Source organism: Carassius gibelio, chromosome A20 (genome assembly GCF_023724105.1).
Source record: "Carassius gibelio isolate Cgi1373 ecotype wild population from Czech Republic chromosome A20, carGib1.2-hapl.c, whole genome shotgun sequence".
NCBI lineage: Eukaryota > Metazoa > Chordata > Actinopteri > Cypriniformes > Cyprinidae > Carassius > Carassius gibelio.
In genome coordinates, this window is record NC_068390.1 from 3,433,962 (window position 1) to 3,449,478 (window position 15,517).

The 15,517-nt window shown below is 41.9% G+C and overlaps 1 protein-coding gene across 1 annotated transcript; it reads right to left on the bottom strand.

The window, feature by feature from the left end:
* Positions 1-906: 906 nt before the first annotated feature.
* Positions 907-9,717, bottom strand: ppil4 (peptidylprolyl isomerase (cyclophilin)-like 4). Its single transcript, XM_052534852.1, has 13 exons — positions 9,581-9,717; positions 8,678-8,745; positions 8,375-8,439; positions 8,164-8,281; positions 7,928-8,070; positions 6,164-6,260; positions 4,903-5,019; positions 4,442-4,566; positions 3,772-3,838; positions 3,307-3,418; positions 2,991-3,087; positions 2,545-2,659; positions 907-1,674 (listed from the first exon to the last, which is right to left on the bottom strand). The coding sequence occupies exons 1-13, from the start codon at positions 9,648-9,650 to the stop codon at positions 1,465-1,467; spliced, it is 1,404 nt and encodes a 467-aa protein (XP_052390812.1). The 5' UTR covers positions 9,651-9,717; the 3' UTR covers positions 907-1,464.
* Between the last annotated feature and the right edge of the window lie 5,800 nt (positions 9,718-15,517).

A 15,517-nucleotide genomic window follows, 5' to 3' on the forward strand; every position in this document is an offset into this window, starting at 1 on the left:
ATTTTATTGATTACATTTTTGTTAATTGCCTAGAATACGCTGCTGTATATCAATATGATATTTGTGACCCTGTAGCACAAAACCAGTCTCTGGGGATATTTGTAGCAGTAGCCAAAAATACATTGAGTCAAAATTATCGATTTTTCTTTTATGCCAAAAATCATTAGGATATTAAATAAAGATCATGTTCCATGAAGATATTTTGTAAATTTCCTACCATAAATGTCTTTAAACGTACTTTTTGTTTTGTTATATGCTTAGCTATTAATTTGGACAACTCTAAAGGTGCGTTTCTCAATATTAAGCTCCAGGGTCACATTTGGCTGGGTTAAGCAAATTTAAAATGTAATGTTTTTTTTTTTTTTTTATTACTCACTTTACACAAGTTTTTTTTTTAACCCACTGGCAGAGATTTGTTCAGTTCAATTGTAAAATGTACACCTTCAGAGCATAACAATGATCTTAGATTTAAGGGGCATGCTTTCTTTAAATGATAAAGTAGTTTTGGCCATATGACCCTGTAATTGTAGTTTTCTTGTAAGATGGTTGAATGTTGTGCTCACTTTTATTAAATAATCTGATATCCATTTATTATTCTATAATTGGATTGTATAATTAACACTTTAAAAACAAAGGAAATTTGAGTCCGATAAGGAAGAAAGGAAAGAGCAGAAGTGCAAAGGTGATGCATGAAGTTGAACCTGGAGTTAAAAAAGGAGAAAAGAAGTGAAATACAGCTTTACAAGGTTTGACCATATTACATTTTAAATGTTCCTCTTATTAGTTTTGTTAGCCTATTAGTTGTGTGCGTTTCAGTCACGTTTTTAATTAGTTCACTTCCATCAAAATGCTGTGAATTGAGATGAAAATATTACAGCTGAAGATACATAAAATGAAAGAAACATCTGAGTTAATTACAAATTTAATAAAAAGTGGCCCCCTTTACAAGAACTCACCCAAATTAACATTTTTGAGCTAAACCTTCACCGCAGTTTGTACAGAGCCAGACAGCTCACCACTGAAGTTCAGTTATAAATGCTGAAATATTTCTGTCGAAACCTCTTAACTGACAAGAAATGAGTTCACTTGTAACGACTGGTCATGCAATTAAGCTCTACTCTTGCACCGATTTTATTCCATTTTCACCTCCTAACCTGTTAAATACAGTGCCAGAGTAAGGCTCTCAAAACCACAAGCGAACACAGGAATTTGCACAGAAATTAAAAGCCCCAGAGCACACTTCATAAACACAAAGGGCTGATGTCGACCCTGTCAATCCATATTTATGCATCAACAACTTTACAAACCTTTTAGAACATCACAAACATTGCCTACATTTGCAAACTAACTGCAAGATTTTACTTTACAAGTAAAAATGAATTGGTGTATTTTTTTTGTTTTGTTTTAACTGAAATCAGTAAGTTTTAGGAAACCTGCTCTGTTGACACACAGTGACAGTGATGGTTAATACTTTGATCTCTTAGGGCTACGACTGCGGCTGCGATCTCGTCTGTAGCGTTTGTGATCGCTGTCTCTCTCTTTGCCTCTGTCTCTCTGTTTCTCCTTTTCTCTTCCCTTGTCCCAGCCCCTCTCGCGCTCCTTGTATCTCTCTCGGTCTCTTGAACGTGAACGCTGTCTGCCTTTATCCTTTTCTCTCCGAGTCTCATCACGATCCTATAAAAGCAGGAGAAAAACAAACAAGTAAGGGGAGGGATCCAAAGCACATCAACTTGTCACTGGGGTTCCTCAGGGTTCAGTTCTTGGACCGCTCCTCTTCCCCATATACACACCATCACCGAGACTCATCATACAGGCGCATGGCTTCTTCTACCATTGCTATGCCTCTCCAACCCTACACTATGATTTCTCCATCGAGCTAGGTTCTTCTACAAGTACCCCATCAGAAAGATCAGGCTCTTACTAACGGAGCATGCTGCACAACTTCTTGTCCAGGCCCTTGTCATTTCTAGGCTGGACTACTGCAATGCTCTTCTGTTGGACTTCCATCAAGCACAATCAAACCTCTACAAATGATACAGGAAGCAGTGGCACGACTGGTCTTCAACGAACCCAAAAGAGCCCATGTTACACCTCTCTTTATGTCCTTGCACTGGCTACCAGTTACGGGTCGCATTAAGTTCAAGACATTGATGCTGCATATAGGACAGCCACAGACTCAGCAATTTCTCTTTGTCTATTCATTTTTCTAGCATGTATTTATTTGAACAATGTCTAAAACGTGGTATTATAAGCATTTCCTGTGTCTGTTTGCCTCTTTAAGAAGAATTGCTTTATGTATCCCCCAATTGTGTCTTCAAAGTGATTAAATGTAAATGTACAAAAGTAAATTTTTTGGTTCTCGAATCACCATTAGAGTATGCCATTAGATCCTATTCATTTTCTTTAACTCTCTGGTGGGCAGATGTGGACCAGAGGGAGCCCCAGGGGCCTATAGTCCCATTATTTGCCACTACTTGATGTCCAAAAGTAAAATCTGGCCCCTGAAGCAAAACCAGTCATCTATTCAAATCCACAGCATTGTACCTTTGACTTTTTGTCCTTGGGCCTCTCGTCTGAATGTCGTTTCCGGTCACTTTTCTCTCTGTCGTCCCTCCTTCTCTCATCCTCATCTTCATCTAAGAGAAGCTCGTAACGGGAGCTTCAGAAGACAGTCAAGAAATACTGACTTGTGAGAAGACTGAACTTTTTTTGAGTGCATGTTGTTATTCCAGAGGAAAACTATTTGTGATGCATTTCATCAAAATTAAGTACATAGCATGTCGCATTTTTAACAAAAAATAAAGCAACACATTAATGGGTAACGGTTACAACAACCACAGCAAACAACGAAATACTAAACCTGTGATTTAAGCCAAACCATCTCTGCAAAGTATCACATATACTTTTTGGAGACTTCTTTAAATTAAGTGCGTGCAGATCCTACAAAGTGACATACAATCGTCCAAGTATGATTTAACTGTAAAGGATACTCCTGCTTGGCTTTGACATTGTCTTTCAAAGCCAGCTTGGATTTGTTTTCCAGGTCTTTCTCGTAGGCCTTAAAATCTTCCTTAGTGTACTTCCCACCTAAAAAAAGAAGCATACTGCCAATAAAACCACTCTTTGTCCAGTTTATCAACTACCGCATACATTACCTTTAGTTGCATTAAAACTTTGTATTTAATTTTGATTCACTATCGCTGACATTTACATGCAGATAAACAACAAAGACAGAGCAGTGGAGTATAATTCTGCAGAAATGTATTATATTTTCATTAATTCACAGGAAATACTTTTATATAATACCTTTGCCTTTCCATTTGATCTTGGACACTGACTGGCTGAAGTCCACATGAATGCGACGGTCATCTATCAGGACATTGTCCATTTTGAAGAATGCTTTTTCACAATCCTCCACCTCAACAAAAAATACACAAATGACTGACCACTAGACGATGAACTAGACATTGCACACTTCTAGTATTTATAATCAAGAACTTATTAACATTTGAAGGGATGCGTGGACCTGATGAAGCATCATTACACACAGACCTTAACACTTGTATTCTGATCAGGATCCATCAAGGATATTTATCTATGGACTACAACTGCTCAAAACTTAGAAATATCTATATTTAGTATTAAAAAAGTGTCCATGTGGATTTGGATGTATAACTTCTGCGTAACCGTTCTGGTCTACTTTTCAAAACATGGCTCAGTAACTTTGCACTTTTCTCCAAAGATGGCAGATACACAGAAGACTTTACAAACCTTTTCAAACTCAATGAATGCATAGCACAAAGATTCTCCTGTTTTCCAGTCTCTGATGATCTCACAACTGCAAATGAACATGAACATGTCAGATCAAAGTCATACACACACACACACACACACACACACTAGTATTAAGGCACAAGCTATGGTCAAAATTATACATAAATACAACCTACTGCTAAAACTATACCAGTGTATACCATGTATTGCAGGATTAACCTCTCTATCTACAAATAAAATAAACAAATACATTAAAAAAAAAAAAAAGTATATATGTCACACTTTAGTTTGGAGTCCAGTTCTCACTCTTAACTAAGATTTTGCCTCAGTAAACGACTAATCTGATGCTTATTAAAAGTTAGTAAGGTAATTGTTAAATTTAGATATTAGATCAGATTAAGGCATCTAATATATGCTCGTGCAGATTAAGGCATTAATATGTGCTTTATAAGTACTACAAATCAGCTAATATGCTAGTAATATGCAGGCTAAGAAGCAATTAGTTAATAGTGAGAACTGGTCCCTAAACTAAAGTGCTACCATGTATATTACCGTATTTTTATTTATTATTTACAGAAATGATTGTGAAATTGAATGACAGTCTGTGCCTATGTGAAAGAGGAAAAGTCCACACGTAACAAAGCGGGAACATCATCTATTATCTCACCATTTAATGGGTCCGAAGCGTGAGAAGATGATCTCTAGATCTTCATCGGTGGTCACTGGGTTCAGTTTACACACAAACAGCACGTCCTCTGGAGGTTTAATATCTGCATCTGGAAGATCACCCACCTTTCAACAAGAAACAGGCGTTCACATCAGGAAAGAGATGTCTGTCTCACTCACTGCAGACATACTCCGTCTTTATTCACCGCTGAAGACACATTTTCAGTCTGGCTTTTGAAGTAGGGACATTTTGACTATGGGAACCCTTACAATTGTCTGTTTTATCTGTGTGTGTGTGTGTGTGTGTGTGTGTGTGTGTGTGTGTGTGTGTGTGTGTGTGTGTGTGTGTGTGTGATTTTAATTCTTAACATCTGTGGAGCACTTGGGGCAACAGAGTTGAATTTAAATGCCCTATATAAATAAATCAAAGTTGAAGTTATGTTTGCACGTGATGAAATTTACCATCTCCAGTAAAATGGCTTGTGTCTTCGCTTCCTTGTCCTTTATCAGTTCATCCAGCTCCTCGGCGTCTCTCGCCCCTTCATCGTTTATCACCTCATCTGCTCCAATACGACCACTCTGAAATATGCACAAGCATGGACTATTCACTTTAGAAAGAGGAACACAGCACTTTAACATTTACATCTAATCATTTAGCAGACACTTTTATCCAGAGCGACTTACAGATGAGAGCAATACAAGCAGCCAGGTCAACAAGAGAACAACAACAGTGTACAAGTGCCATGACAAGTCTCAGTTACTCTAGCACAGAACACAGAGCCAGGTTTGTGTTTTTAAAGGGGGGGTGAAATGCTATTTCATTCATACTGAGTTTTTTACACTGATAAAGAGTTGGATTCCCATGCTAAACATGGACAAAGTTTCAAAAATTAAGTTATACGTTTGAAAGAGTATTTTTGTTCCAAAAAAGAGTATCTTTTTGGAGTTATGAAGGATGCAGTACTACTCTATAGGTACTCAAGATTAACAGGATATTGAGTGAAAACGAGCATTTCACCCCCCCTTTAAGAATATGATAGACAGGAAAAGAGAAGGTAAGTGCTAGTGCTAGTCGGTTAAGTGCTGGCGAAAAAGAGGAGTCTTAAGATGTTTTCTGAAAATGAGTAAAGACTCAGCTGTACGAATTGAACTTTTTTGAATGAATTAAAAAACAAAAACTATTTTCTAAATATTAAGCCACTCAAGGCTATGTTACACTGATTTAGCGATGTTTAAAGGGTCCTAAAGTGAATGCATAACGTGATACGTTTACTAAAACTGATGTTTAACGTTATACACACATTAATGGATTTTCCTAGGAACTGAACTGATGTCCTTGGTAATGCTTTCTGATAACAACACTAATAAAAGATCACGCACACACAACCCTCCGCTTTTAGGGTCACTCAAACCTAAGCTAAACACATTTTAATTATTTATAAATGAAGACCAACAAGCCAGACAGACAATCAAGTAAACCATGACTATGTTACAGTCACCATTCACATCATTCACTGTAGCCATCACACAGTGCTGAATCAAATCAAGTGAAGAGATTGCGAATTAAAATTTCATTTAATCAGGAAATCATTGGCTATCCCCAGCCCAACAAATCAACCTAACAATGGCTTATAGTTAATCCTGCAAGTATTGCACATATCATCTCTAAGCTGCTGTAGTAATGTAGTACAGGACTGGGGTTATGCCCTGAATAAAGACTCACATCCAGCTGCTCTTTAGTGGGTTCAGGCGATCGGTCTGGGATCGGGAGGCCCGAGGGATCATCAAACGGGTCGTCCAGAATCACCGTGTGGTTAATCCTGCAAACACAGCACTGATCTTTAGGATATAGCCCTTATGAAACTCATCTTTGAATGTGAACCAACCCCAAACCTCACAACTGAGAGCTGATATAAGGACTCTTCACTGCGGTCAGTCTGTGCATTAGGGGAGGCGATGTTTGGTTAGTGATGATAAATCTTTGAGAGTCACTAAATCATTCACTCTAGTGATTTGTTTAAAACACTGATTCGTTCTGGAAAGACACCACTGTGAGTCGTTTGAAGGCATGCAACTGTTCATTCTGATGTGGCTTTGTTTGGTGCAAAAACAGAGAAAACGGCAAAACTGTGTTTATAATGTACCTGCTTCACTATTAATGCATAATTTCTATTAACTGCCCGCTTAAAAGTGATATTAATATATGTTATATGAGTAATATATATATGTTATTAACTCAAACACTATTACATCAACTCAAGTTTAAAGCAGATATCATGTACAAATTGTATTTGTAATTTTATTCTGTTCAAGACAACCTCAGACAGAAAGAGACCGGCTCTCTAACATGAAGCAATTAAGCAGCTTTTGTGTCATGGAAATGGATTACACCAAAATAATTGAAAAAAGGTTTTTGTTTTTTATTATTTCCTAGGTATTTCATCAGTTCATCTTGTGGATATCTAGCAAGTTCCTTCGGCTAAATGCCTCAAACATTACTTCAACTGATGCATCCTCATTTCCTCGCTCCTCCAGCCCGGGATACTGATCAAATTCAGTCTAAGATTATTCAATAAACCATTTATAAAGATTATTCAAGAAATAGGACACAACATGAGCAAATCTAAGTTTAATGCAGCAATTGAATCTTTTCACTTCATTCATAATTTTAGTTTAATTGTGTAGGGGCTTTTTTTTATTTTTTTTATCAATACTTCATCTCCTGCTATAGCTCTTCACTAGCTTTGCTCACTCAACTTCTTGACTGATAGAAGACTGTTAATACAGTTGTGGGTAGTTTTATGGTTCCAGACAAGACTTCTTATTAACAGGTTTTGGCTATGAGACAAATTTGCTGACTAGTGGTTCTGTTACCAGACAGAAGGGATATTTTCTGACAGGATCTGGATCTTAATTATCTGGTGTGGACGCATGATCTAACACTTTCAGAGCTAGGAGCGAGGATACACAGGTGTTTTCTATCTGGAAATGTTTCTTGTCAAAAAACCTTCCACATGTATAAACTGTCCTCTCTCTTCACATCTCTCACAATGATTTTAACCTGTGTTTTCCCATAGCAATTTAAATAAACTATACAATTCACATATTCGAACAGGACATGTGACTCGATTGAGATATATATATATATAAATGGCAGATGCCTTGAGCACAGCTGATGATGCTTCAAACTGATGTTCGAGTTAATTTTCTTTTCTTACATCCTTCCCTCACATCCAAAGCTAAATGGAGCTAAATGTGAGGAAAGGATGCAAAAAAAGGCAACAAAGACACACAAATCAAAGATCTGAAGCCAGTAACCTGGCATTTTCCAACAGGAAAACACTGACTTTCTCTACTTGGAAGCAAAAACATAACTTGCTCTGATCAGCTGTACACTGCGCTTAAATATCGAATCTGCATACCAGTTATCATATCATATATAATAAATGGTCTGGGTCAGTCTTTCACTATCTAAAAACTGTCCTACCTGATGTCCTGGTAAGGGATGAAGTTGTTGTCGACGAAGGTCTCATTGATTTTAGAAAGCACGTCCAAACCCTCCGTGACTTCTCCAAACACTGTGTGAACACCATCCAGATAATCCAGATTCTCTGCTGTGGTGATCAGAAACTGGGAACAAAATGAAAAAGAAAAAAAGAAGTAAAGCACTCATACTGTCAAGTCATACTTGACACTTGTGTATTAGATGTGTTCAGAGTTCACCTGAGATCCATGCTGGTCACTGCCGTTGTTCACCATAGACACTGTCCCTTTCTTTCTATGCTTGATCCTAGGCATCTTCTCCCGTTCAAAATAGTTTGCCTGATCGCCATACAGTTTACTACAAACACAATCACCATCAGCACACAATACATACATGTGCATGCAGTTAGCAAAGATATTTTAAATGAATGAATGAATGAGTAATTCCCACCCGAACACAGACTCTCCTCCTCGTCCCGTGCCGGTGGGGTCACCCGTCTGAACGATGAAATCTTTCTGCAGTAGAGGATGCAACAGATCTTAATATGGAAAACTCACTGGCAGCCATGATGCACAGCCTCAATTTGCAGCCATATGTGCAATAACTTTGCATTAAATTACCATGAGCTTTCAGAATAATTGAAATGAGAGCATTTTGTGAATTACCTAATGATGGTTTTAAAGGATATATTTAACAAATATATTTTAAAACATATATAACGACAGAGATCCATATGTATAAATAGTATATTACCTGAACATTGTGAATCAGACAGTAGTTGTAATATTTGATTTTGCACAGTTTCAGGAAGTTCAGAGATGCTGCAAATTAGAAAGACAAGTATGATTATCATTCAGTACCATGCTTCATGTAAAACTGATACACAGCATGTACACAGGGCCGTACCCAGCAGTGAGGACCAGACCTCGGTATTGTTCCAACAAAAGTTGTAAAATAATTACCTTATATTAATTCTGCTTTAAGTAGAAGATGTAAGAAGCTCAACCAAATATTTCCTATTTGACTGCTGTTTAACGATAGAAAGATTAAACGACCAACAGAAATATTCAGTTTTGTAAACTAATAAACTGATGTCTAATTTCAATATTTATAATTATGTTCATGATTTAGGCTAATGAACTATTTAGTAATTGTCAGTGTGAGGATACACGAGTCTGTTTTCATCATATTAGGATTACTAAAGTGGGTCACATATTGTGAATTAATGTAATAAACTCCTTTATCCTGGTAGCCTTCAGTAAAATCACTTGTCTTAAATGATTCGACATAACTAAACCTTCCTTTGTACAAAAACGTTGACTAATTTAAGAGGAAATAACTGTTTATGCTACTATAGCCCACGGACTTGTTTTTAAACCTATATTGTTATCCCATTTATGAGCCTTAAAATATCTTAAAGTTGGTTTCTACTCTTAAAATGCAATGAACCACTAAGTAACATAACGGCGAAAACACTCACATTATCGTTATACAGCACAATTATCAGGATTTTACCAAATATACAAAGTTCCTACGGAGATGTCTTATATTGATCACATGTAACGTTAGCGGTGTTGACGGTCTCAAATGATCATGCGTGTAACACAACAGGTTTGTTTAAACTCTTCGTGTGTCATTAATGTCACTATTAACTACCTTTCGGTCTCTCTTCTGTGTATAAATCGATCACGATGTCTCCTAACGTTGTTTCCAGCAACACCGCCATGTCGCGCCTGCGTCATCAACATGCGCCGGCCAGCAAGAAGAGTCGCACACATGACATCACAGCTTGCCTTAAGGGGCCTGTTTTGGTGCCTTAATGTTTTTTTAAGGGTGAAATGGTTATTAGACACTTTGTAGCAATGCAAAACAGCACCTAAGGGGAACACTTGAGCTATTAGGACGACACATTTAATGATGGGTTTACCAAACATGTGCTCATGAGGGAATTGGAGGGTGTTGAGGAATTTTACTTGATTACTTTACTTTAGTATTATTTTGGGGAATTTGCACATTACATTTTACATCTTACAATTTTATTTAATCTTAAAAAGTACATTTTATTTTATCTTATTCACAATAAACGTGGTTAACAGAAGACCAATGATCATTGTTTTCACGCACCAAGCACACATCTCTACTTCTATTTCTACAGTTGTGACTTTCATCAGGTCAATGTCTGGCTTCAAAAGTTTACAATCAAATCTGAGGAATCATATTCAGGTAGTAGCAAAGTCACGTTCAATAAAATTTTAAAAATCCCCCCCCCCCCCCCCCCCCCCCAAAAAAAGTGTTTTAATGAACATTTTATGTTAAATAAATTGTAATTTATGTTTAATGATGTTGCAATTAAGACTTGTCAGCGAGTATTTTATCTTAATAATAATATGATTTGCTTATTAATCTAATTAGTAACAAATAATTATTTATCAATATTGCTGAGAAGAAGAAAAAAACTCTAAATACCTCAAATAAACAATTCAAAATTGAATTATCCTTAGACAGTGGTGTTGAATGGACAACACACAAAAGTGGCCTTCAGAATGTGTTTTAATTCTGTGAGTCTGGAATATTGGCCTCTGCATTACATCTTGCTATTCAAAGGAATAGTTCACCTAAAAATGCAAGATTTCTCAACATCTCATCAATTACTCACCCCCATGTCATCCCAGATGTTTATGACTTTCTTTCTTCAGATGAACACAGGAAAATATTTTTAGTCTGGATAATGCAAGGGGACATGATCACTTCAGAAACCACACGAAGTGAACACGACGGTCAAGTTTTAATACTGGTATTTCATTTTTTTATCCTTTCACTTAAGAATACACTGATTCATTGACTGCGGTTGTATGAGTTACTGTCTGTCATATTCATTTTTGGATGTCCCATTCAATTGCATTAAACTAAGAGATTATTTTTTGTCCCCTAAACTCTTAAGTTTGTGTTCATTTGATAAATAAAAATAATTTATATTTTGGATGGCATGAGGGTGGATAGTTTTTTCCTTTGAATCCCTTTCCCTGTATTTGTGTGTGTGTGTGTGTGTGTGTGTGTCACTGAGCTGCATTTTAAATGTTGTTGCACTAGTATGCGTATGTGTTTGACCTGTGCATTTTTTTAGTTACAAAATAACAAATAAAAAAAGTACTTCTGCTTTTTCGATACTTGAGTACAATTTAAAGTTACATTTTTTCTTTTACTTTTGCTCAAGTATGTTTTTGGCCAGATACTTGTACTTTTAATTGAGAAAAATTCCCACTAAGTATCTTTACTTCCACTTGAGTAAAAGTTTTGAGTATGTTTTACACCTGAAAAGCTGAAAAGCTTCAATTGCAACGAGATTGTATGGGGTCTTATGTTGTTCTTCAAACTGTCTGTTGTTCCACTAAAGAAGGAAAAGGGGGGCGAGGCAGTCATGAGATGGCCATGAATGCCTCACAAACAACAGGTACATTTTACAATGACATATCTACAAACAGAGTATGTGGCAACCAGAAACATATTAACGTACTGTGGCAGGGGGGGCTTGGTTTAGCGAAGTCTGCAGCGGGAGAGAGAATCAGGAGACGAGCGGTAAGTGAGTGGTTTGGGCAAAAATTATCATCACCTGTTTCTCGTTCTAGTAATTGGCGTGGAGAGAGTATAAAACGCCGGGAGAAACGGATGCAAGCGATAGAGAGACGGACTGCTGACCCGAACCGGAAGGAGTGAACCGGAAGTTTGACGGAGCGTGTCAGAATAAGAGTCACCGTTTGGGTGTTTGTGATTTTCTTTGTTCTTTGTTTAGTTTTGGTTAAATAAATACGTCAGCAGTCCAGCCGACCCCTTTGTCCTCTTCCTTGCCACACGAACTTACTACACTGGTGCCGAAACCCGGGAAGGAAGAAGGACCGCCGCCGCCATGCAAAGCCCGTCCTCCACGCCGCTTGCGGATATCATCGCTTCCCTCGCGGTCCTGCACCAAGAACAACATCAGGCCCTGCTGGACCTGAGGACCGATCAGGAGAGACGATTCCAGGCCATCGTTCAGGCCCAGCAGGAGGACCGCGAGAGGTTCCGGAGCTGGATGGATCGGGAGGTTCGCGCCGAGGCCGCCGGGCCGCCCGCCGCCCCCATGCACCTGCCGCTTCACAAGATGGGGGCCCAGGACGATCCGGAGGCCTTCCTGGAGCTCTTCGAAAAGTCGGCGGAGGCCTGCGGGTGGCCCCGCGAGCAGTGGCCGGTACGCCTAATACCCCTGCTCTCCGGTGAGGCCCAGGTGGCCGCGCAACAACTTCCGGTGGCGAACCTCCTGGTCTTCGACGACCTCAAGAGGGCCATTATCCAGCGGGTCGGCCGGTCGCCAGAGCAACATCGCCAGCGCTTCCGGTCCCTGGATTTGGGCGAGGCCGGCCGGCCCTTCGCGATGGCCCAACAGCTCCGGGACTCCTGCCGCAAGTGGCTACTGGCCGAGGGAAGTGACGTGGAGCATGTCGTCGACCTGGTGGTGCTGGAGCAGTTCATCGCTCGGCTTCCCAAGAAGACGGCCGAGTGGGTCCAGTGCCACCGCCCCACGTCGCTGGACTCGGCCATCCATCTGGCGGAGGACCACATGGTGGCGTGCCCAGGGGTCGGCGCACCCCCACCTGCTAACTCTCTCTCTCCTTCTCTCTCTCCCCCCTCTCTCTCTCGCCCTGTCCCTCTCCCTAGGTCCCGTCCACCCGGCCCTCCTCGTGTCCCGCCCCGGGGGCGGGGCGGGATCGACCATGGACACTTCGGGAGCCCAAGGGCCCCGCCCAGGGGGGCAGGGATTGTGCCTGCTGGGGGGGACAGTGCTTCCTTTTCTCCACTCTCTCCGCGCCAATTCTCCAATCCACTCCCTGCCACTGGGGCGGCGGGTAGGTCTGGGCTGGCCTGTTGGCGTTGCGGGGACCCGGAGCATTTCGTGGACAGGTGTCCAGCGATGGAGGTGGGGACAATGATCCGGGTCCCGGATGTCCCACAGGTCACCCCCGGTCAGGCTGGCGAGTACCAAATACCCGTGAGTATCAAGGGGGGTACATATCCGGCCTTGGTGGATTCGGGATGTAACCAAACCTCAATCCATCAAAGCCTGATTCAACCGGGGGCATTGGATACAAGCCGCGTGGTTAAGGTGCGGTGTGTACACGGGGATGTGGTGGAGTATCCGGTTGTCCCAATTAGCATTCATTTCCGGGGACAAAAGCATAGTGTAGAGGTGGCGGTTAGTCCCCACCTCCGGCATCCGGTAATTTTGGGAACGAATTGGCCTGCGTTTACGGTTTTATTGGGGTCGTTATGTGCGGATGCCTCTTGGGGAAATAAGGCACGGAAGGAGGCCGTGCGGGTACAGGTGGGAGAAACTGAGCCAGGGTCGCTGTGGTCTGCTTCAGGGGAACTGAACGAAATCGGGAGACTAATTCTCTCGGAGCGTGATGACTTTCCTCTGGAGCAGTCTCAGGATGAGACACTAAAACATGCGTTTCAACAGGTCTGCGCCATCGATGGCCAGTCTCTCCAACCTGCCCTCCCGCTCTCCTATCCGTATTTTGCCATTTTAAAAGACCGGTTGTATAGAGTGACCCAAGACGCTCGGACAAAATTGAATACAACCCAATTGTTAATTCCAAAGAGCCGCCGGGAAATGCTTTTCCAGGCGGCTCATTCTAATCCTATGGCGGGCCATTTGGGACAGGCCGCAACACTAAATCGCCTCATGGCCCGCTTCTTTTGGCCGGGCATTCATGACAACGTGCGCAGGTGGTGCGCGTCTTGTCCGGAATGTCAATTGGTAAACCCACCGGCCGCCCCAAAAGCGCCTTTGCGCCCTCTTCCCTTAATGCAGGTCCCCTTCGAGAGAATTGGCATGGACCTCATCGGGCCATTAGAGCGATCGGCACGAGGACATCGCTTTGCATTAGTCATAGTTGATTATGCAACACGATATCCTGAAGCGGTGGCCCTCCGCAACATTTCCGCTAAAAGTGTTGCGGATGCCCTGTTTCGTCTTATCTCCCGGGTGGGGGTTCCAAAAGAAATCCTCACCGATCAGGGCACGGCGTTTATGTCACGTACGCTACGCGAACTGTACGGATTGTTGGGCATTAAATCGATTCGAACTAGCGTCTATCACCCACAAACCGACGGCCTGGTCGAACGATTTAATCGCACACTTAAATCCATGATTCGTAAGTTCGTTCACGAAGACGCCAAAAATTGGGATAGGTGGCTAGAGCCCTTGTTATTTGCTGTGCGAGAGGTCCCACAAGCCTCCACGGGGTTTCCCCCTTCGAGCTTCTCTATGGACGCCAGCCCCGGGGGGTGCTCGACGTACTGAGAGAAACTTGGGAGGAGGGACCGTCTCAGGGCAAAAACGAAAATTCAGTATGTGCTGGACTTGAGAACAAAACTCCACACATTGGGGCGGCTATCCATGGAGAATTTGTTACAAGCCCAGGACCGCCAGAGCCAGCTGTATAACAGGGGAACTAGGTTACGCAAATTTGCACCGGGAGAGAAAGTACTTGTATTACTCCCAACGTCGAGCTCCAAATTAATGGCTAAGTGGCAGGGACCGTTTGAGGTCGCACGACAGGTCGGAGATCTCGATTATGAGGTAATACGGTCCGATAGGAACGGGTCCAGTCAGATATACCACCTCAACCTCCTTAAAAAATGGAATGAGGCGGAATCAGTGATGTTGGCAACGGTGATTGGCGGAGAGGATGATCTCGGGCCAGAGGCGAATATCAAACCCCAATCCCTCGCCCTGGCTCCAGGTGGAGACCACCTCTCGCCGTCCCAACTCACTGATGTAACGAAATTGCAAGCAGAGTTTGCCGACGTCTTCTCGCCCCTACCGGGCCGTACTAACCTAATTCAGCACCATATCGAGACCGAGCCGGGCGTGGTAGTTCGCAGCCGGCCGTATCGTTTACCTGAGCACAAGAAACAAGTAGTTCAGGCTGAATTGGGCGCTATGCTTGACATGGGGGTAATAGAAGAATCTAATAGTAACTGGGCGAGCCCGATAGTTTTAGTTCCGAAAACGGACGGCTCAGTCCGATTCTGTGTAGATTACCGCAAGGTGAATGCTGTGTCGAAATTCGACGCGTATCCAATGCCGCGGGTTGACGAGTTGCTTGATCGGCTAGGCACGGCTCGCTTTTATTCGACATTGGACTTAACAAAGGGCTATTGGCAGATCCCCTTGTCTCCATTGTCCAGAGAAAAGACAGCTTTCACAACGCCGTTCGGATTACACCAATTTGTTACCCTTCCGTTTGGCTTGTTCGGGGCCCCAGCTACCTTCCAGCGCCTCATGGATCGGATTCTACGGCCCCATGCTGCATATGCTGCTGCCTACCTAGATGATATTATTATATTTAGTAATGACTGGCAGCGGCATATGCAGCATCTGAGGGCTGTCCTGAGGTCGCTGAGGGGAGCGGGGCTCACGGCCAACCCAAAGAAGTGTGCGATTGGGCGTGTGGAAGTAAGGTATCTGGGCTTCCACTTGGGGCATGGGCAGGTGCGTCCCCAAATTGATAAGACTGCCGCTATTGCGACCTGCCCACGACCCAAGACCAA